The 24,306-nt window shown below is 42.8% G+C and overlaps 1 protein-coding gene across 2 annotated transcripts in view; it reads right to left on the reverse strand.

Moving 5' to 3' along the window:
- The window catches only part of DOCK1 (dedicator of cytokinesis 1), a 1,163,810-nt gene that overhangs the window by 286,528 nt on the left and 852,976 nt on the right, over positions 1–24,306 (reverse strand). For both annotated transcript variants that reach the window (XM_085606236.1, XM_085606235.1), the window contains exons 34-37: positions 23,658–23,743; positions 22,837–22,993; positions 14,609–14,649; positions 8,103–8,193 (exon numbers count right to left, since the gene is read on the reverse strand). In XM_085606236.1, coding sequence (XP_085462362.1) covers positions 8,103–8,193; positions 14,609–14,649; positions 22,837–22,993; positions 23,658–23,743 — 375 coding nt within the window. The remainder of the gene's footprint in view (positions 1–8,102; positions 8,194–14,608; positions 14,650–22,836; positions 22,994–23,657; positions 23,744–24,306) is intronic.

Here is a 24,306-nt window from a genome sequence, read left to right on the forward strand (position 1 = left end):
TAACTTTTCATATGCTTTGATTGACATTCAGGCAAAACCTTGTTACACTCAGTACTATTAAAAGCATAAACTGCACATCAGCCACCAAACATGCAACAGAGCTGGCAGAAACCATCCTTACACATGACATCGACATCACGTTCATCACTGAGACAAGGCTAAATGAGTTCTCCTCCCCTACCATGGACATGCTTGTACCCCCAGGCTTTGCAATCATCAACAAAGACCGAAAAGATCAGCGAGGTGGGGGTGTAGCAATCATACACAAGACCAACATTCCTGTGACGGAAACCAACACCTTCTACTACAACTCTTTTGAATGTCTATCCGCCACCATCAAGACGAGAGACAACAAATCACTACTCTGTCACCTCCTCTACCATCCGCCTGGCCACTCCTCCGCATTTGGAGATCACCTGTCGGACCTGATAACCCACTGCTCACTCCGGGAAACCGACAACCTAATTTTAGGTGACCTCAACCTTCACTGGAATAAGGAAAACAACTTGCTAATCCAAACCCTGAACGAGCTGCTACACAACGAAAACCTTACCCAACACTGCGCTGAGGAAACCCACAATGGAGGATAAATCCTTGATGCCATTATTACCCAACCAGACTCAGTCACGATTGACCACATCCTACCCGTTGACTGGTCCGACCACCAAATCATCTTATTTCACATCAACCAAGTGCTCCTTGACCTGCCCCCTTCTCAGAACCCTCCGCACAGGATGAGAAATCTAAATCAGATTCCCTGTGCTGACCTGGAGGAAAGGATAAGCTCTCTCCTCCCCATCTCCACAGAGGATCTCACCACAACAGAACTCACCTCCCACTACAACACTGCTATGACTGTCATTCTAGACGAAATAGCGCCACGGAAACAAAAAAGAGTCAGAAACACTCAATCTAGATCCTGGTTCAACACAGACATAAACTCCGAAAGAAGAAAACTAAGAGCTGGTGAAAGACTCTGGCGGAACAACCCGTCCCCAATCCTCCGAGACCAACTAAAAGCAATACGTAGGATGTACAAAAATCATATCAAGAATGAAAAAACGTCTTTCTTTTGCAATGCTTTAGACAACGCAATAAATAGGCCCAAGGAACTCTTCAAGCTCATTCGGCAACAAACCTCCATACCCCCAGCATCCTCAATTCTGGCCTCCAAAGACCTGTGTGAGAACTTCGCCATCTTCTTCAATGACAAAATCACCAAGATTGAGCTCTCCCTAGACGTCAACTGCAAACCCCCTTACAGGAGCGCATCCCCAGGGACTGAAGCTATTTCACCCAAGCTCCCCCCAAAACACTGGAAAGCCTTCAACCCCATCTCCGAAGCAGAGATAGCCAAAATGATCTCCACCTCCAAACCTTCATCACACGCCTCTGACCCTGTACCAGCCCAGCTGGCCAAAAAGCTCTATCTCTCCCTAGCCCCGTTCTGGGCCAAGATCATCAACAGCTCCCTTACAATCGGAGTCATACCGGACTGCCTCAAAGTCGGCCAAGTCACGCCACTACTGAAAAAAATGAGCTTAGACACTAATGATCTGAATAACTTCAGACCCGTCTCCAATCTTCCTCTCCTAGCTAAAATCCTGGAAAGGTGTGTTCTCTTCCAACTGACTCAACACATAGACTGTATTAACCTCTTAGACACCCACCAATCAGGGTTCAGAAAAGGCTGCAGCACAGAGACAGCGATCCTCAATGTCATCGACGATTTACATAAATCACTCGATGCAGGCCAATGCTCACGACTCATACTCCTGGACTTATCGGCTGCCTTCGACATGGCGGACCACAACCTACTGATCAAGGTACTTCAAGAAAGGGTAGGTGCAGAGGAGGTGGTTTTAAAGTGGTTCTCTTCTTTTTACCAGAACCGCACCCAAAGAATAAAGATCAGAAACTTCTCATCAAACCTACACCCTGTCAGCAGGGGCGTCCCCAAAGGTTCAGTTCTTTCCCCTCAACTGTTCAACATCTACATGGAACCCCTCACCGCCATACACAAAAAGACAAACATCCCCTTCCACCTCTATGTTGATGACACCCAGATCTACCTTGAAACCTCCTCCATTGATGACATTCACAGACTCAACGACACTCATAAAGAAGTCCAAAACTGGCTATCACAAAACCACCTGAAACTCAACAAAGACTAAAACGGAAATCCTCCTCATCTCCAACAAAGAGGAGAACCCCCAAATCATAGAATGGTTAAATGCAAATGACGCTCTAAATGGCAATCTCACGCAGGCGGATTCCGCAAAATCGCTGGGCATCACCCTTGACCCAAAACTCGGCATGACTAAGCACATCAGGAACACCGCAAAGAGCACCCTCCTCAACCTGAAGCTACTCAACAAAATAAAACCCTTCATCCCACCTAACGACCTTAAACAAGCTACTCAATCCCTGGTGCTGTCCAGACTTGACTACGGGAATGCTGCCCTCACAGGTACAGCAAAATCCCAACTAGCCCCCCTCAGATCAACTCTCAATGCAGCAGCTAGAATGGTCACCGGAGTTAAGAAGTATGATCACATCTCGCCCGCACTCGGAGAGCTAAAATGGCTCCCAATTGAAATGTGTGCCAATTTCAGAACGGCTTGCCTCACGCACAAAGCCCTGCATATAGGGAAACCCACATACCTGGCCACCAAACTCAAGAAGGCCAGTCAAACCAGGAGCCTCAGAAGTTCCAACACTCTACTCCTCATCCCACCAAAAGTCCGCAAACAAAAAAACGCTTCTCGTTCCTTCACTGGAAATGCGCCCAAAATCTGGAACTCAACCCAGTCCAGATCCAGATCAGGACTACCCCTTCCTTTACACATTTCAAAAGGCAGCTCAAAGACTTCTTCCTCAACCGTTCTCTCCCGAATGGATAGCCGCTGCTGAATCGCTTAAGCTTGCACTTTGCAGGACACAGTCACTTCATCACTTAGTCTTCTTCCTCACCCCCTTTCTGACTCTTCCTTCTTTCCCCTCCACTAAAGGAGGCTCGGCTCAAGTCATTTTGCGCTATATTGTGATTCTCTGTGTCTTCCTTTCCTGCCTTATCGTTCAGTGCGCCAACACTTCCAATTGCGCCTTGAAACATTATGCTTATGACTGCCAAACTATGTGTTTTTTACCCATTCTGTGAAGCGCTCCGATACCTTCGGGTCTGGCCAGCGCTATATAAAACTCTTCAATAAATAAAAAATAAAACTGGTTAACATGGCATGGGCAATTTGTCAACGTCAACAGGTTTTGTGCTTCACTAGTGGTAAATGACATTAAAAACTCTATGAGCTCTATGGCATTCCAAGCGGAGTGTAACTCCTGTTACTAACCACATTGGGAACTACATGTTTAGCAGGTATTCTGGAGCACTAAAATCAGGCAAAACGTCCCAAAAAGGCCGCCAATAGCGAACAACGTTTGATTAGGGGTGGAAGCACAGGCTCCTGAATGTTATTACACTGATTTCAAGGGCCTACTTAATATACTGGTATTATCATGAACCAATTGTAACAATTCCGTTGTATTGCTTTATTACTCATATTCAGGTCCGGGACCTTGAATTAGTGGCTGCAGGAATAGGTCTTCTTTCATTTCCACTTATCTTTGCTGAAAGTGTTCACATTTGTTGTTTTATCTTTTGTTATTTCACAAACAGATGTGTGCAAGCTTATTTTCCACCGACCGGTCAAGCGCAACCTACTAAAAGAGGCTCTCTCATGCATCTGCAGTTTTATTGACCTGAATTTTTTTGTGAAATGTGAAAACAAACACCATGAGCCCAGCTTGTGGATTTAGTAAACAATAAGAAAGCATAAATCAAATAATAACCAAGGTTGTATTGATAGCATAGGGTAGCTCACAATCATGTTTAGTAAATAAAATACAGAAAGTCTTCAACTCAAGTGGAAAGGGGTAGACACCGAGCTATATATAGACCTTATAGAACGCATTAGACTTGAAGTGTCAGGACCCGGGGGGAATTCATCGAAGCCGGGGCAGCAGATGTGATGGTGTTGTTCATGCTTACCACCTGAGTAGGAGTTCATTGATGTACCGCTAATTCTGATAAGCACCATTTTGGTATGAATAAACACCATGTCGTGAATCCTGCTGCAGCCTGAAGCCTACCCTACTTGCAGACCTCCTCCATACCCCACAAACCCTCACAGCGACATGCTGCTGCCCACTGCTCATAGTAAGTAGTAATAAACATGAGAAGATCAGTCCATGGCATTGGGGGAAATCTATGGAAAAGGACCAGCAATTTTGTGTCCAACAGGTTATTCTCTATTCCAGAGACCTCTAAGTGGAATGGCCAGATTTTGGTGGGGAGCTACAGTCGAGAACAGTTAATTCTGGTCCGATTCATTCCCATATTAAATACACAACCTTGAAATGAGGGCCCAAGTGGCTTGTCTTTCATTAATCCTCTAAACTGTTGTGATTGGTTAGTTATTTGGTACCCGCCACCTTCTTACTTTACCTCACTGATTGCTTGTACTGTGAAGTTCTCTGTTTTTACACTATATTATGACAGTAGAATATTTTATTGGTCTGATTACTTAAGCAATTGGGTCAACCTTAGAAGGCTTGGTTTTCACCAGATTTGTTGCAGATTTACCAATAATGTGGGAAAATGTTCACTTAAGTTTTCTTTTTCCCAATGTCCCATTATTAAACTTTTTACTAGCCGTATAAACAGGCTTAAAGAGGTTTTTTAAACACTCAGCATTAGGATATTCATATTTTGTATTATATGTAAAAATGTTACTGCATTTCATTAAATCACTTGCTCACATTTGCATTCCATTATCTGGGAGTTTACCCTGGAATGAAAAACATCACATCTGTTCTAGGAGTAAAACCACAGAAAAGTTGTTTAATGCCCTAGGTTTTAGCTCTACTTCAGAAAGTATTTCGGTGAAATATGAAAAAGTCAAACTCAAACAGATTAAATAAGAATTGTGCTCTGACGAATTCCTTTAGGAATGGGCAGTGCAATACAAACTCACATTGTTAAAGGTGCATCGATGCTGCCATGTTTGAGTCAGGTGGATATCTTGGGCAGTTGTATCTGTCAAATGTACCAACAAGTTCTAAGTCCATGCCACACTCACACCAAATCTGATGGGGTGCATATACCAAATGATCAATGATTGGAGTCCAGAGCAGGTGCACCAAACACAGGATGAGCTACATTCTACCAGTGTTTTCTTTGTGAAAGAACAAGTGCTGGGAACCAAAGTTTTGCTCAGAGGTCTGCGCCTGGACATATAAAAGAGCGTGGAACCGAATACCAGGGGTGCTAATCCACTACCAGACACTCCAATGCCCTTTATCTCACCCTTATAGGTTCTTTTGCATTCCTGCATTCTCATTTTGTCACTGTTTTTCAGTCTTTTTTTCCTCTTTCTTTCATCCTTTTATGTTTTACTCTGGGTAAATATCTGATGATAAAATATAAATTCTCCTCCTTTTGCTCTGTGTCTCAAGCCGTGTGCAGAATTAGAGGGGAAACAGCCATTAAAATGTGGCTGCTTCAGCATTTAGCACGCATGCGTTACAACGCATACATCTTTACCACGCATGCCTATACAATGAATTACAATGAATTACGTTGTAAAAGTATGTATGGACAAGGTATATGTGTGGAAGAATGTATGCTTAAAGCGCATGAAACAGGAAATCTGGTCTTGGAATGGAATTCCAGTTCCACATTCGCCTCCCGAGTTGTGGTACCAATTTGCGGTTCTGAAGGTTATCGGCGTCGTTAGAGGAAACCCTTCCACTTCCTCTTAACGATGTGCAACGTGCCAAAGAAGAGCTGGAGAGGAGGTGAAAACATGGAGAGGTAAGGGTGATTGGACCTGGGCAGGGGGCTATGGATTTACAGTTTTGAGCTGGAGAGGAGTAGTTTTTAGAAAGGCTGAGTGTGTCGCACAGGGGTCCACTTTTAGGGCTTAGGGGAGGGGGAGAGGTCATTTTTAGAAGGGCTGCGGGCATCGTGCAGCGGTCCGCTTTTAGGGCTTACGGCAGTGGTAACCTTTTCTACGAATATGCCTATAACATTCATGCTTTTACAACGAAAATCGTTGTAAAGGCATGCGTGGTAAAGGTTTTGCGTGGTAAAGGCATTCACGTTGTAACGCATTTGTAGTAAATGGTTGGAGATAACGCACTGTAGAAAATTCCATCCAGTCAGTGCGCTGTTTATTCAAAATATACACTTCTTCTGTGAATGTGATGTACAAGTGGACATTTTAGAGACGTTTATTACATTTGAACAGTTGTCCCAATCCCAGCTTTACATTCTAACTTGGTAAATTGAGCAGATAGCTCACCTAAACTTGTTCAGGCTCCCTAGTTGGCCATTTTTTCATGAATACCCAATGTGTGCACTTGGGCAATCTCTCTAGCATTATCTGCCGTCTAATGACTGCAATCTGATTAGCTTGTAGCGACCTCGCTCCACCATGGATTCGACCTGGCTCCATCAAGAATTAAATCCAAGCAAAGTTCTGATTGAGGCTATGTAATTCAGCAGATGAGACTGTCAATCACATTTTCTGCAACTAACCTGGTCTACTAGTTGAACAGAGATCACGGATCATGGAAGCTGTTAAATGAACGGGGTATTCGTTCCTGGAGGCGGGCAATTGTTGCGTGCCTGGACCTGAACAATTGGCACTTAAACATTGCCTTTACGAAATTCAGGATATTGGTGGTAAACAGATTTGCGAAGGCCAGAAATTAGTATACCCAATTTTGTTTATACTGCGAACTGCATGAAGCATCAATTTATAAATGATCAGTTTTAACGTATTTTATTCATTGCCTGTGTTGAAACATCGTATTACGTTGCTGCTGTTCCCCTGATGTTGCATTAATCAGCATTAATTTGTAATTATCGTTTTATCGTTTTCAGTCCCCATATAGGATGAAATGGCGTGCCAAGCTATTGTGCTTTTGCTGCTGTCTAAATTATTATTAGGTTGTAGATATTTGAATAGGTAGTAGGTGATCTGAAATATATCATTTGTAAATACTATCTATTTAGACACAGTAGTTTTTATCAGATTGCTTTACCACTCTGTAGTGCTGTTGTATTACCGTTTTTATTAACCACAGACAGTACAGTTACTGGCTGGCTACTTACATGTTTCGGCCCAAAGTTTTTATGCGAAGGAAAACGTTGTAGAAGGAGGAATTTAGGGTGCAGTAGATTTGACAAAAAGACTCCTAAAGAGAAGGTACGGCAAAGCCCTGCATTTTAAGACAACACTGGTGCACACAAAACACCGTGCTTGCTACTACTGGCTACATGCAAAAAAGCAGTACTAGTCTTGAAAAAATGTAGGTGGCTCATTAAAAATTTACTAAACACATCATTACCTTTGCTTATAGACCAGGAAAAAACACTAACTGGGGATTCGGAGTCGCTCTCCGCAACAGAATTGTATGTGCCACATATGTTGTAAATCCCTGACTCCCCCCTATGAGCCATTAATGATGAAAAGGAAATGGGTCTTTAAGTTTTAGTTGAATCAAAAGTGGGCAGTCCGTGTCAGCACACACTTTTTCCTTGTTATGACTGAGACCCACAGATTAACCTGACCACCCAAACATGTAAAAAAAAAAAAAATCTCAACTAGGGAAAAAAGTGCTTTTGGAACTATTATTGCGACATCAATTAAATTTGTTTGAATGTAAAATGTAATGGATTTGACAAAAATAGATATCAAACGTTGCGTACAGGTTGACATTAGTAATTGAAGAAGTTAATTTCTTTTTGTTATTATTTATCGATGAACCTGAAGAACCACAAAATACGTTTTATTAGAGTTCCATTAATATTCAATAGGTAATACTGGTCCTTGCGAGCTACACTCTCAGTTAATAGCCTCCCCAGGGATGTGCGTCTTAAACATTTGATATTTCCATTAATTATTATAATACAATCAGCAAAATCAATCTGCATCACCCAAGACTGTAGCTGCTTCAGTATTTCAAAACAGAAAGCTAACACTTTAGTGCAATCCTTAAACCCAAAAAGACTGATACAGGCAATCATATTGAAATACCTTGAGAAGTTTGGCGTGGAGTAGAAGTGTGTAGGCAGCTTCTGTGTAGTTGTCACACTCTTTGTGCAGGTCGCAAAGCTTGTACAAGTATCTAAATTAATAAAGCAGTGTGTTCATAAACTTGACAGACCATTTCTGGTAAAAACTATGACCACTTTAAATCTAAAATCAAACAAAGGTTTTTTTTTAAACCATATTGACTTGACAAACCGCCAAAAATAAGCACCACAATGTAATTCACAAGGGTTCGTCATCCATACCATTAGCACTATAAAGTTACAGCAATTATTACAAGATAAAATAAACCTGTATAGTTGATAAAATAACCTTCAAACTATAGTCTAAAAAATGTGGCATTAAAAAGCATAACACAAACATTGAAACACAAACTTCCAGTATAATAAGCCTTTGCATGTTCTTAATCTGGCTCACTTTTATTTGATTTTTTGGGAAAACTATCTTTTTCCTAAAAATTCTAAGTTAACAGTGTAGTTAAATAACCCAAATATTGTATTCCATCAATCTGTAACCTTGTTTGTGTGGGTCAGCTTCTAATATTTTTGTGGGAAACACTGAATAGTTTCCTTTCTCATTACCCTTTCCAGTTTATATTGTTGGCCGGTAATGGCCTACTACAATTTCCCCGCCACCATCTGATTTGTGCATCCAAATTATTTCCTCCTACCTTAATTATTTTTTTCTAGAAAACTCTGGAAGGAAAAACACTGCCTATTCCTCCAACTGGATCATAATGTTTCTGCAAAAAGTGTTTTCAGTGAAAACATTAGGCTTATTTCTTCCATACCACTACATCCCTAACTGATCCCGCTTCCTTTATTTCCACATGTAGGCCGATTTTTTAGTCCCTGTGTCACCCTCTTCATCTTTAACTCTTTCAAAGCTTATATCTTAAGGATATTTCTTCCCTTTTTGCGTTAAAACAGTTTCAATTTGACCCTACTTAAATGAGCTTCCTCTTGAATGTTCTCTTATTCTATTGTCCAATCATTCACCTTACAACTCTCACCAAACTTTTTACACTTAACTTGCAGACTCCTGAACTCAGTATTCACTATTTCTAATGCGCAACTCACTCAGATGCTCCAATGACTGAGTCCAGAACTGGCCGATCAATTGCCCTTAGCATGGTATAGTCTGCAAACAAATTTCAAAGAGAAGTACTCTGACCAATTTCATCTACCATTTTAATTTGTAATACCACCAGCAGGCAGGATATTTCTAGACCTTTTTCTCTTTTATACAGTTTGTGCTTGGCTACACACTACCTTCTTTTCTAGTTTTTCATGGATCGACTACTCCAGTGGCCTCCCAATCAAGTCCTCTAAACCAGATATCATCATTCCCTTCTCCCTTATGTTTTCTGTCTTCCATGACAGTCTTCGCGTCATTTTACTTGCCTGCCAACTACTTTTCAGCATCTGCTCACAACCTTGTAATTCTCCTCAATCCTTCTTTACATCTCGTATTTCTTGACGTGCATATGACTCTGCTTCAAAGTACCTGATTTCTCATTTTGCAAAGTTACTTTACACTATCATATATTTTCTTAACGCAAAAATTTTATTTCTTTCACTTTGGTCTGTCTGCAATTTTCACATGCCTGCTACTTACTTACTGCAGTCCACATTTATTGACAGTTATCCTTGTCTTGGTCCACTGTATGGGTTTCTCTCACAACTATAGTGGCTTAGCCTCTCCCAAACGACTCTGACTAAATGTATGTGCGTGTCTATAGACCTGTGCACTTTTTTTTTACCCCTTCCAGTCTTTCCCTTGCATTTTATACTCCTACTCGCTTTCTTACATCATATTCACAGCACCGGCTTGGCTCTCCTCCTGCATGCATCTTTCCTCCGCTCTTCTCGCTCTCTAACCCCAACTTCCTCCAAAATAAGTCACTCCCCCACTCTTTGTTTTCCAGCTTAAAACTAAAAACTCGATTTTTCCCACCTTATCATTTCGTCCACGTATTCACCTGTACCATCCCTACCATATTTATTTTATTTTGACCCCCTGCCCACTTAAGTATCTGTATTTCATCTCCCCTGCATATTAAAGTGATTTGGATAATGATTCTTGTGTGCCATGTAAGTGACAAGAAGTATAAATGTCATCCATCCTAAGGAAGCACATCTTGATACCTTAATTAGACTAATAAAGTTAATTACTTTCTTCACCTAATTAAGATATAAATTCATTGCTTTCTGGTGATGAAAGATATATATTTTTTGAAGTTATTATTTTCATTACCATTTACAGTTCTTACTCATTGGTTCTGATTTAAAGGTGAGGCCTTTTTTACTGGCCTTGGCCTGATTAACATAATATTGCCCACTGAGGGGGAAACTTATTTTAGATGGATAAGCCCAGTGTACATAAAAGCGCCTTTTTAATTTTCTACAAATACATAAATTAAAGCCAAGCAACCCTAAATCATATTTCATCAGGAACTCAAAACGACCAATATGATAAACGTATTTTCTGTAAGAAGTGTTTTTTTGAAGCAAAAACATTTTGTATAGGAAGCATGGACGTCATTTAGGGGTCACCAGGAGTCGCAGGTGATACCCTGGCTTCCCTTCTGCGACCCCTGACACTGTTGGTGCGACCCTTGGTCTCAGAGGTGGTAAGGGCAGTGCCAGAAACAGAAGTTAAACAAGGCTCTAAACGAGTCTTGTTTATTTTCTGTGCCACTCAGCCAAATCGGGTGCGGACCGAGGCAAAATGTGCCGGGGTGTCTCCTGGTGCCACAGACCTTGAGAAAGATGTGAGAAACGCAGGAGAGAGAGAGGGGACGGTGGGATAGAGAGGAAAGACTGCAAGGGGAAATGAGGGGGAAATAACAAAAGGAGGAGCAGTAAGTGGTCACACAGTGAGACCGTTGAGAGATGGGTGAAAAGACGGGTGTGTGTGAGAGAGGGTGGGATTAATGAGACATTAGACAGAGGTAATGGAACTTGAGAGAGATATAAATAGGTGTGTAAGAGTACAACAGGGGAGAGTAACAGGTGCTAGACACATACACAGGTGACAAAGAGACAGTCAAGAATCAGTCAGTCAGTCAAGGTTACTTTATTCGGTTCATAGCAAAAACCATAAAAGCATAGTACACCAGAAACAATACATACATTATAAATAACATTTAAAATAGACATTACAAATATATTAAAAATAGTATATATAACACTTGATCAAAATTCATGAATTAATCGTTTTCTGCACTATAGCCACATGATTTTTTTCCTTAATCTCATTGAAATTGCCAGGAAATTAGCAATATTAAATATCTCCCAGGTAGTACCCAACACCTGGAGGTACAAAAGAGCAGGTTTGACTTGTCTAAATCCTTTATTTTTAATAAGGGGGATAATAAACTTTTTACGGATAGGGGACAAATGTTTGCAAAAGAAGATAAAATGCGCAGTATCTTTGATGGAGAATCTGTCGCAAGAACAGATCTCCAAATCCCTCTCCTTCGTCCAACCTGGGGATTCAGTGAGCAGGAGATGGAATTTATTCAGTCTGAACTTGGTCAATAAAAAACGGTGATTCATATTATTAACAGTGACCAAGTATGGTTCAATACTGCTAGAAGTGGTTATCAACTGATGAGCCCTTACTGTATGTTTAAGTAGCTCCTTTTCTTCCCTTGCTAACATTGCCCGTTGCTTATGTATGTCTTTCACCCATTTCACGTCCCCCTTTAATAGATTACTTGGGTGTTCAAATAATTCTGGACGACCCATTTCTCTGGTTAAATTCTTGACATAGTTCAACCAGGGAATAGCTTTACCATGCTCAAGGGATAAACAATCCTTTAAAATCTCACGATTCAGCTCCAGTTCAGGGTTTAACCATATTGATATCCATTTTAATAATGGGGCTAAAGCTATACGATCTGCTAGATAGTCTATCCCACATTCTTGATGAACGATATAGCCGGGGGTTTACTGAGGAAGAGATAAAATGGATTTTAAAAACTTATCCTCTGCCACCTGTAAATCCTTAACATTTTTAATTCCCCACAAATCAGTACCATACATTGCTATAGAGGTACATTTGGCAACATAGATGTTCAACATAGCCTGCATGGGCTTCACCCCCAGTTTACGGGCAAAATCCAAAACAGCTAAAATAGACCTAGCAAAGGCATTGCGTTTAGCTGCTAATTGAGGTGCCCAGGTGGACTTGTCATCAAAAATGACCCCCAGGTATGGAAATCTAGTAACCCGAGATAAAACATGCCCTTCACAGAGCATAGTCTTAGCTCTCTTAGGTTTACTGCCCACAATCATAACATGCGATTTCGAGAAATTCAGACTTAGATCAAGTGCTTTCATAAAATCAGCGAATGAATCTAAAAGACATTGCATCCCCACTGCTGTACGTGCTAACAAGGCGGCGCCATCTGCATATAATAATGCCGGGATGGAATACTTGCCCGCCCTTGGAATATCCTTGCACGTCCCAATTAAAGCAGCGCCCAAATCGTTGATATAAAGCGTAAAAAGCAGGGGGGCTAAAATACAGCCCTGCCTGACACCATTAGGGATTCCGATCTTGCCCATACAGTTACCCAGACGGTCGAATCTAACAGTGGCAGTGAGATCTCTATGTAGATCCGCAAGGAAATACACGATATTTTCATCAATGCCACACTTGAGGAGCAGTCCCCACAATTTCGTCCGATTCACTCGGTCGAAAGCCGAGGACAAGTCCATAAAGGCTAAATATAACGTCCCTTTTTTGGCTATAGTGTATTTACCTATTAGTAAATGGAGATTCAGGCTTTGGTCTATGGTGCCACGGCCCTTTCAAAACCCATACTGTAAACATGAAAGGGTATCAGTGTCCTCCAACCAATCTGTTTATTTACCCAAAACCACTCGCCCCAAAACTTTCACTGCTGAATCAATAAGGGAGATAGGGCGGTAACAACTAGGGTCCCCCCTGCTACCTTTCTTAAAAATGGGTACAATGACAGATTCGGACCAAGTGTCCGGAATACCTGCAACACATACCCTGTCAAGAATCATACGGAGGGGAAGTCCAGTGAGGGGATACCAGTATGTGAGAAGTGAGACTGATGGGAACAGATGAGAAAGAAATCAGACAGTTGTGGGAAAAGTGAGAAAGAGACAGCTAGTGATGGACATCTCCGAGGCAGAGGGTGGTGCGTGAGGCTTGTCAGAAACATTCAGCTCAGAGAAGGAAAGGCAAGAGACAGGTAATAAAGAGGCAGCTCAGGAAGAGTGGGGAGAGAGGTGAGAGGCCATTGAGAAAGAGTCTGCTCATAAAGAAGGAGATGCGGAGGCAACAAATGAGAGTGCTGCTTGAGACAATGATAAGAGAGGCAGCTCAGAGAGAGGTGTGAGAGAGAGGTGCAATAAAAGACAGGTTAGAAATACAGCTGTGAGAGGTGGGGAGGTGGATTGTTGAGAAAATGACAGCTGAAAGAGACAATAGAGAGAATTCTGGTAAAGTGAAGGACCTGATTGGGAGAAAGTGTGGTAGTACAGTTTAGAGTGAGTGAGACAGTGTTGATGAGAAGACAGTGACAGTTTAAAAAACAGCTGAGGAAGAGATGGGGAGAAGGAAAAGTGAGCGATATGAAAACAGAGACAGGCGAGAAAAAGACAAAGGAGCAAGAGAAGTGGGTAACAAGTTAAAGAGAGGTGGAAGAGACAGAACAGGTGAGAAAGTCAGGGAAGATATGTGATATAGTATAAGGAGATCAGTGAGAAGGACAGTTGGGATAGAGCAGACAGAAGGGGTGAGTATGAGACAGCAACAGGTGAGACACAGGAGAGAGATAAATAAAGACTGACAGCTGAGAAACAGATAGCTGAGGAGAGGGTAACTATTGGTCAAAGGTCATTAAACGTCACTTCCTGTGATAACACTGGAGTAAAACACCATATGATGCCACTTCCGATACCACGACGTTAATGAGCGTGGTATCAAAGCATCAATGTAGGATAGTTCGGAAGCTTTGTAAAAAGAACCCTCTAACTAGGACTGCGCTCCCCCATTTATATGTATATGCTCTGAATGCTTCAGACCAAGATATCATGAAAAACTGACAAGAGAGTGTATAGATGCAGGTCAAGGAGAACAGCCAGCAATTCCCTCTGGAAATGGTTACATTATGACTTTGAAAATAGATTCTGAAAACCGCCTGCCCAATTTTCTGCTTGATTTAAGCCTCAGCACCGGAAAGTCTATCTGTATTTAATAACGTGTTTCGGCAATTTTATATACTTTATTGTAATGGGAGCCCGAATGCTGCGGCGCGTGGACAGGGTTCAGACAGCACGGATATTTACTCTTGAAAAAAGTTTTACTTTATAACGAGTAAGACACGCTGGCACGCACAGCGCGCATGCGCTGAAGTCTTTACAGGGCCCAACCCTGCTTTCCTATCACAGTTTGTTAAAAGAAAAGGCAAGTGTATGTTTTACGTGGCAAGTGCATTTTTTACGTACCTTATGTACATTTCTTCCCGTTCAATTTCTTTGTAGAAGTTCTGGAAAAACATAAAATCATAATGAAGAAACGATAATACCAAAGCGAGACGCGTCTTTCAAATCAAGACCCATTCATATTCATAGCACATCAGAATCCAAAACTGAGCTGTGACATTTGCATTAGTTTCCTGGAAATACAAGGCACTTAAGTCTCAATTTGATCTCAAAATCTACCGCGGGTGCTTCAATGCGTAGCATCTAAAGGTTCCGGTTTCACGGTAAAGGTTAAGAATCCTCGGGAAAAGTGCTGTCAGGAATTACATTTTGTCATTTGCAACCTACACGCCATTAAGCATTTTCAAATTAATCTAAGTAATGTTCAAAAACATAATTTTTACGTAGCTGCCTAACTATGGCTTGTAACTCTCCAGTCTTCCCTCAGTAATCAACCATTCTTCTTTTTTCACGAAAATGCTACTTTTCTGTATTGTATTCCGCCAGCAGTGAGCGCGTGTCATGTCAAGACATGAAATGCTTGAACGCCGCTGGCCTTGAGAGACACCGAGATAAAGTGCGAGAACTAAATACTGAAAAAAAACGCATTAGCACGAAGATAACGCGGTTTAACAAGCCGCCAGAAACCCACTGGTAAATACTACGCACAGGCGTCGGACAGTGACGTTATGTAAATGAGGCAGGGCAGCATGTTTACAGATGTCTGCAATCAATCAGGTCTGCGAAATATTACATCTCTTTTCATAACAAAGCAGGCAAAGTCATCTAAATGAATTGATATTTCATGTTGAGATATCCAGTCTATTTGAAGATGATCTTATGATCACAATGTGCATGAAAAATACAGGGAAATTAGCTATCCCCCTCACGGGCATCATAGGCACGGATTAATAAACATTTGCTGCAGGCATGGTTGGAAACATACGCACCACACGTTTTCTCCTGCAATTTCCCTCAACAACTTTTTAAGGCTACAAAACACACGAAGAGTCTACGCAAGTCATACGTTTGTCATAAGTGCTGCCTGACTTCACACCAAGAAAGAATGAGGGAAAGTACATTGATCACCACACACTCCCTAGAATAAAATCAAGTGCACACCACAAAAAGGGAGAAGACATGAAAATAGGTCAATCTACTTAATCACTGATATAAAAACCTACAGAATATCTGTTTGATATTAGATTAGACCAGTGCTTTAAATGGACAAAAATAAGTGCAGGTACTCATCAAAAGGATGGATAGACTGGGGGTGGAGCTTGGGACGGGCATAAGGGAGGTGCTAAAGGCGGAACAAGGGGCGGAGCTACATTATTTACCGTTCTAAGGTTTTTATGCAAAAAATGTGCATGTATTGTTAGATTATCAGATGTATCTGTCCATTAGTGTTTTACACGAATAACCATTTATACAGCACTTAATAATAAGTGTTTATTACTATCCAAAGTAGCCCCTTTTTAGCAACCTTAAAAAATGAAAAGATTGAGGAAAAACAGTAAGGTTCAATATATATATATGCCTTGTTGTTGCATGCAGGTCCTTGCTGCAGGGGCATAATTCACTAACATACATGCCAAGGATGTTAACTTGGGACCTACAGGGAAGCCAAGGATCTATGCCACAAAAACACTATCCAACTGAGCTATCTACATAAAAAAAAATCTCTGAACTACATGTTGCATGCTATGCTTTCCAGCAGGCTCAATGACCCTCCATGCAATGTTATGGTAAGTTGAACCTTAGATCAGAATGCACACAGATCTTTCTAGCAAGCGCATTAACCACCAGAGTTATCCACTTTATTGCGACTTATGGTGCCCCAATCGTACTTACTTAAGAGAAAGGCACTGGCTTCCTGTTTCATACGATTAGTAAATGCTTAGCTGCAAAAAAAGCTAGCAATTCATCAGACACTTTTCATTCTCGGCCCACCACAGGCATCTGTAACTTGAAAAATGCTTGTATGTGTTTTGTAGATGCATAATATCAAGTATTTGACTTTTACATAGTGCTCAACATCTTGTCTTGTGATAAATGCACTGGCGAATTTGTGTTAAAATGTCTAATGGCAGCAGTTCAGAAATAACGCTTTCTGCTACAGAACCATCATTGTAGCACTGTGTTGCCCTGAACAATGACTCTCACACCCTCGTCCATTAGGTTTAATAGCCATCTCTCTGCTCCCGCTGTGTAAAAACAAAGGCAAAACGAACCTCCCTGCAGCCTCATGGCTTCCAGAGCAGTACATGCAGATCACTGACAAGAGCAGCTGTTCGCTTGTGCGAGCCCAGCCCAGACTTCCACTGTGATTAAGAGTGGAAGGTGCTACCGAGGTACGAGGTGATTGATGACCGGAGCGCCACCTCCATCAAAGTCAGGCCCTCGTGAGTACCGGTACTCTCCTTATTCAAAGAAAAGTGCCGGTACTCTATGTGAGACAATGAAAAAGTGCCGGTACTCAGTACCGGTCAGCACCGGCCCATTTAAAGCACTGGAGTAGACATATCAGACATCAACCGGCAGCATGCTTCATCAGAGGGGCCTCTTCTCGCTAGGAAGATACCACTAGAGTGGATTCAACCAAACTGGAAATTTTAGGTCAAGATATATTTCTCTGGACAAGCGCAGGGTTCCAATTAAAAACAAGCATTGGCATAGCCAATAGGTCTCGCTTTTGGGACCTTATAAGTGTTTAGTTATGCAACTGTTGCATGGCTAAACACTTATAAGGCCCCAAAGGCGAGACCTATTGGCTATGCCAATGCTTGTTAAACTTGTTAACACTGGTTGCTTCTCATTAGTATACATTCATCACCCAAATATAGCAATACGCAACAGAAAGCTGACCAGTCAAGTTTTGAAAGGGCGTTCCACCACGCTGCTGCATTTTTAGTATTGTTGGAACCGTTTGAGCTAGAATCAAAAAATATTTTTGTTAAAATCTGCAGATAATGCTGCAAATGATGGTTTATGTGGCAAATGCGGCAAATCTATAATTATGCCAAAACCACGTGACCGCACTATCGCATAATTCCAGTAGCCTTGCTTTTAGCCCACATGTATCATTAGGGCAAGTTCAGCGGACTTTGGGACACATAATTCCCCAGAAATATTCTAGGACTCATGCTGGCAACAAAAACATAACAGAAATATTTAAGGACTACTCAGTATATTATATTATAGAATACTAATTATAATTGTAATACCACATGAACAGGGGAACAGTAATGGAATTAGTAACAGTGACAACAGCAATAACGCTGGCACTCACAATAATCAAATGAATAGTTATAATACTGTTTGTAGTGATGCGGTGCATACATTCAATAGCTAGTTTAGGTCGAGCCATGGTGATATGTTCTGTGCAAGGGAGTTATTTGGAGGGGGGGGGGGGGGGGCAGGAGACAACCTGAGAGGAGAGAGGCAAGATAACGGACAGAGCCCGACTGTTGCGCCCAATAATAACACGGAACTTGAAAAACTGATTTGTGGGAAAGGAGGAAAAGTAGAAGGGAAAAGAAAATGCAAGGGGGAGATGAAAAAAGTAACAAAAGGGAAGGAAGCGAGGAGAGCGAAAGAGTACATATAGGAGGGAGGGAAGGAAAACCTCCAGGACTTTGGATAAAAGGTGAACGACCGAGACGGAAGGAGGTGAGGAAATGCACAGGTAGGGAAGGAAACGGTGGGAGGAAGGAAGGAAACGACGTAAGGCGGAGTCAACTTAGGGAGGTGAGGAAAGAGAACGAGGCGACAAGACAACGAGTGAGAGAATAATCTAGAAATAAGGAAACAACCCCAGCATGAGAGAAGGAAGGGGTTGAGTAGAGTGGGGAGAAGGGCAATAAGGACTGGGGTGAAAGGGCAGCGAGAAAGGGGGGGTAAGAGATGAGTGAAGAGAGAATGAAGGGCGCGGAGAACAGAGGGTGGTGGAAGGAAGTTTGCAGAGAACAAGAAATTTAGGAATGAAAGAAGGTGAGAGAAAGGAGACCTTCGTAGAAGGAGGGAATACGGGAAAGAGGAGCTCAATGGAATTTGAGGAGGTGAGGGTAGATTGGGGGAGGGACAGCTGTGGAAACGACGAGGAAGAATGAGGGAAAGGGGGACGAGGGATGAGAATGTGAATGAAAGAAGAGTGTGAGTGATGGAAGTGAATCCGAACCAGTTACGGAACCAATAGCAAACTTGAATCGATTAAGTTAAAGCTTATAGTGCTGGGGTGGGGGTGGAGTGTCTAGTGCCTTGATGCCCGGAAATGGGCTTGAACTATTTACAAGTGAAATAGACAGCTTGAGATAATCGAAAGGAGAGGCAAGGGGTGACGGAAAGCGTGTGAGAAGGAATGCAGGTGAAAAGGAGGACGCGTGTGACAGCAGAAGCGTCAGCTAGGGGCAAGAGCAGGATAGACGAAAGAAGGGGTGATGGAAAGAAGAGAAGCGCTCTTGGCCCGAGTTTGGCAAATGTACTTATCTGATTGTAACTGAGAAAGGAGGACGCGTGTGACATGCTGTAAAGTGAAAGCAAATTTGTGTGCGCGCTTGGCGGGGCGGGGGAGGGAGCGCATTCCAGGCGGGGGGGCGGACCCTTTGAAGTACGATAACAAATGGATTGCATGGCAGCAGGATGCACGTGATTGTGCGCGTGCTCGCCATGCAATCCTCTTCTGGGAGCACTTTTGGGAGCCCCTTACTATGGTCTCGCATAGCGATTGCTACGCAATAGCTAGGCGAGACCTAATGACTATGGGTAAACCCCAGGTATCTCTTTATTTAACGGGTACCCATGTCATTATTAAAAATTATGTATGTGTCTTGAAACATAATGGTTTCTGCATTCCAAAAGTTCCATCATCTACATGTTTCAGCCAAATACAGACTGCCCATACAGGTCACTTTGCTTTCTTCAGGTCTAAAGACTCCATACCTACCTATCCCTGCCACAAAAGGATTGTCACTAACAAGGAGGCATAATGCTCTCCCACCTGCCGTTGCAGCGTAACAGAGCCTGTAGGCAAATAAAACGTAAATACAATAAGTTAATACTGGATTTTTTTTAGTTGCGTGTGGCTTTTTTTAAAAACTATGCATCACCCACCACAGGACTCACTGCAAACCAATTCTCAATGGCTATTGTGAACAGCATCTCCCCATCTTTCGTGTTAGCGAACATTCTTAACTTTAATAGTTGAACCACTCAACACTATGCATATACATAGAGTCTGGTACTGACCTACATGTAGGGCTCTAAAGAGGAGCAACATCATTGATACATAGTTTCCATACATACCCCACTGGGTTAAAAAATGTAAGTCCGTTTTTTATATAGTGCAGCTACTCACCCTTACGGGTCTCAAGGCGCTGGGGGCCGTCGTGGAAATTAGGTGAGCTATTGCCCAGAGTCACATGGTGCTGAGCTGAGCTGCCGCCGGAGCCGGGGATCGAACCGTGAACCCTCTGCTCCGAAGTCAGCTGCCCTGGCCGCTGCACCACACCTCTCCAACCTGATCCAAGCTTATCGGCTAGGAGGGAGCTGACATTTCCCTGTTGTCACACTCCTCAATAATGGCGAATGCAATGTCGCCTCTTGTGCGTCCCACCGTGTGTGGGATTATCTGTCAATATTGCAACTGGTCTCCTGGTTTATGGTCTGTCCCTCATGTTTATGCATCTCTGGACATACAACATATACAATATCTAATGCATTCTACTATTTGTGCCATACAATAATCATATGATATCCTTTGTGCGTTTGGTAATTCTCCTCATTATATGCCATGATACATAATATTCAGATGACTTGTTGGTCCCTGCAATGGATGGATTCGTCAGTAATACCACACAATATCCATATTGCTGCTCACGGTCTGTAACCACATTCATACTTTTATCAAGTGTAGGTTCCTATTAGAGCACCACTACTTTAGGGTTTTGTTTAATTTGTGGGGATACCATACAACCGTTACTCCACACATATCCCTCCATTCACTCATTTCTAAGCCACTCCAGCATCCGTGTATCCATTCACACAGATATAGCGCCTTCGCAGCCACTGAACCCTGGTTAGAATGGGTAAGGCATACAAAATGGCCACTCCGAATCTCAGGTCCTCTCCTTCACTTACTTCATCAAGGGTCTGTGCACACCTACATTCACTTTCCTCTGCCGCACAGGATAGCGCGTGCTCAAAGCACATATATTTTTTTTCCCGGCATTGCCATTATCGGCTTGTCATTCCCAAGGTGCTGCAGTCGCCTCTCTCTAGGTATCCGGGGAATTTTAGTTTCTCTTGTCCTGTCGCACCTGTTTCTGCATGCTTAGATCACCACACTTCATGCTGAAGTGCTGGTGATTACAAGCCCAGTCTATTAAGTAATTCACGATCTATTTCTGGTGGTATTACACACTTTCCTCAGGGATATTAGGAGATAAAAATTCCTTCTCTCGTCCCTTGTTCTAACTTTTATTAATAATACCAATGTTCTTTAATCAGTGATTGTGGATTCTATGGCTTTTGTTACTAAACCTCAACTACTAATGGTGTTGATCTCTTTTTGGAGGGATCATGGGAGATGTAGTTCCTTCATTTCCTCCACTATTTCGTAGGTTATTAATGACCTTACCCAGCTCCCTTCGCCCTAAAAAGGGGTGGGGAGCGCATCTTCAATGCTGCCACTTTTCTGCTCCTTCTTTTTGGCTCCCTATGTGGAGAAGGGGGGTGGGGGTGGGGGTCTCCACTTGTGCATCAGAGTAATTTTCCCTAGCTTTACCAGACCCCCGCTGAATCATAACTCCGGCCCCCTCTGGGCCCCCCTTCCGGAACAGGCCTCCACATAATCAGCATATGGTTTGATGACGAGGATTACTGCTCTGTGATAATGCGGTTGTAGTTTTTTCTTACTGATATTAGTCACTGCCACTTTACAACAGCATCTGCTGATGACGTTGATGCTGTACTGTTTTTAAATAAAAAATAAAACGTTCTCTTTTCTCTGTAAATCTTTTCCCCGAGTAATGCTATGTTGCGTGCGAGACATTATCTAATTGCTGATGTTAGTCACTGAAAGGAAGACAAACGCGCTCGGCTCTTAGACTGGAGCTGTGTGGGTTTTTCCTCGCGCCCATATATCATGCGCAGTATCTCTCAAGGTCTTTACATTGAAATATTATGCACCTTGACAGCCAGCGACGGCGCACAAATCATGCGAGTTGTGCTTGCTCCTGAAAGGCTCACTAATCACAGGACGCGCTGTGCGTGCACTCACCAACCAGCACGTTGGGGTTCTCCCTGGCGCGCGCTGTGCGTGCGCAGGGCCGGCTTTAGCACTGGTGGTGCCCTGTGCGACGAAGTTTGTTGCTGCCCCCCAATGACCAAATCTACAACGGATTCCCTCACTACCACCATTTAACAATGCTCCTCAAGTCTCTATAACCACTCTATCTGGGATTGATTTAGTTTTATAGCGCCACTCATACCAGTGTAGGCTGTCAGAGCACTTTAAATCAAACACACATTGGCACAGAGGCAATGAATATTACTTAAGACAGACTACGAGGTGTAGGAGTCACGTCATCTATACTGGTAGGTAGTACAGTTTAAGAGTCCTTGGTCTGGAAAAGCACAAGATCAGAATTTTAACTTATAAACTGCAAGAAACTAAAGGATCCCTGGGACACAAGCAGTAACCCACTGACCTTTTTACATTATATGCACGTTGTGATCTGCATGGTACACACTCTTTGCAACAGGCATATTAACCCACTGCACTACCTTACGATGAGTGAAAACTTCCACTAGACAAACCTCTGATCTCTCTCCAGCAGGAACATTAATCACTGGAGTAATCTTGACGTTTTTACTGATGGCTGAAAACTACTAGAAACAAGGAACGCGGCAGCAGGTGCTTTTAAAACAAACATGCTTGCAAACAGGGCACCCCCACCCCAAGTCAGCGTCCGGTGCGGTGGCACCGATCGCACCGCCCTAGAGCCGGCCCTGTGTGTGCACTCACCAGCACGTTCACCGTGCAGCTCATGCGGTTCTCCTTGGCGCGCGCTGTGCGTGCACTCACCAGCCTGTTTGCGGTTCTCCTTGGCACGCGCTGTGCGTTCACTCACCAGCACGTTCACCGTGCAGCTCATGCGGTTCTCCTTGGCGCGCGCTGTGCGTGCACTCACCAGCACGTTCACCGTGCAGCTCATGCGGTTGTCCTTGGCGCGCGCTGTGCGTGCACTCACCAGCACGTTCACCGTGCAGCTCATGCGGTTCTCCTTGTTCTCGTCGTGCATGATGGTTCGGTAGTCCAGCAGCCTCTCCATCAGGCGCACCACCAGCACCACGAAGTTCTCCCCAGTCTTGGCCAGATACTTGTGCTTCCGGCAGTGCTCCAGGAGGCTGGGCAAATACACACAGGGTTAGTGCAGGACACTTAAACAACGCAACATTTATTTCAAGGATACAGAGTCGATCTGGGGCAGGTAATAGGCCCACGCAGCAAATTAATGATGCTGTCAGTTAAAAGAATCGCTCAAATTTGAAAATTAGGGCAGTTTTGAACTTGTAAGTACATGCTGATTAAGTGTGCTATGGATGACTGCATGGATTTAAGCTTGCTGCAGACAAGGTTTGTTTTAATATCATAGAAAGCAACAGTAACAACATATCTAGCATATCATAAAACTGGGCCACAAGCAAACAAAATCCGACCCACACCAGACCAGCCCTCCTGGCACTACCAAGACTTGTCTTCCCCATAAACAAGTTCTAGGATAAGTATATTGTTAGTAGAGAGTATGTATGTCACAATTACAAATGCAACATGCAGAACGTAAACGTAGTCTTGCATGAAACCCATTGAGAAACTGTTAAAACGGACTTCTTTACAAATAATCGCAGAACATATAGTATAGTGATTAAAAAGGAGGGGCTTAGTAGCATTCCTGGAAAATCAGAAAGTGCTGATAGAGTTTTGACTAAGTAAACTTCCTTCTAAGGTCTCCAAGGCCAAACCCTGCCGAGATATTTCTCTAATGACACTAGTGGTGGTACAGGCACTCACATTTTATCAAAAAGCACTTTGTATTGCTCATCTCCTCTGCCTCCTTCCACTTCGTGGTCGAGCTTGGTGATGATCTCGTTCTCAAACTGGAAGAAAAGAGAATGAGCAGTAAGTAATCTGAAGGAGCAGAAAGTAATCTCAAGGCGTTGAAAGTAACCTAACGGAGCAAGTAATCCCAATGAGCATTTAGTCATTTGAAGGCTCAGGAAGAAATCAGCAGGAGCTGAAAGTAATATGATGGAGCAGAAAGTAATCTCAAGAGGGCGAAAGTAACCTAAAGGATCAAGTACTCTGAATGAGTATTTAGTCATTTGAAGGCTCAGGAAGTAATCAGCAGGAGCAGAAAGTAATCTCAAGGACCAAAAAGTAATCTAATGGAGCAAGTAATCTCCAAGTAATCTGGGTGAGCATTAAGTCTTTTGAAGGATCAGTAAGTAATCAACAGGAGCAAAAAAGTAATTGGGCGGAGCAGAAAGTAATCTCAAGGATCTCAATATAATATCAAGAACCTGTAAGTAATCTGCATGTAATAATACTTCGTATTGCTGCTTCCGGGAGTACTGCGAAATTGTCCTCTGGCACCACCACCACTGTAGGCAAGGTTGACACTTAGGGCGGCCAGCCAACCACTCCCTACTGCCCTCCACTT

The sequence above is a fragment of the Triturus cristatus genome, chromosome 1_2 (assembly GCF_964204655.1).
Source record: "Triturus cristatus chromosome 1_2, aTriCri1.1, whole genome shotgun sequence".
In the NCBI taxonomy this organism is placed as follows: Eukaryota; Metazoa; Chordata; class Amphibia; order Caudata; family Salamandridae; genus Triturus; species Triturus cristatus.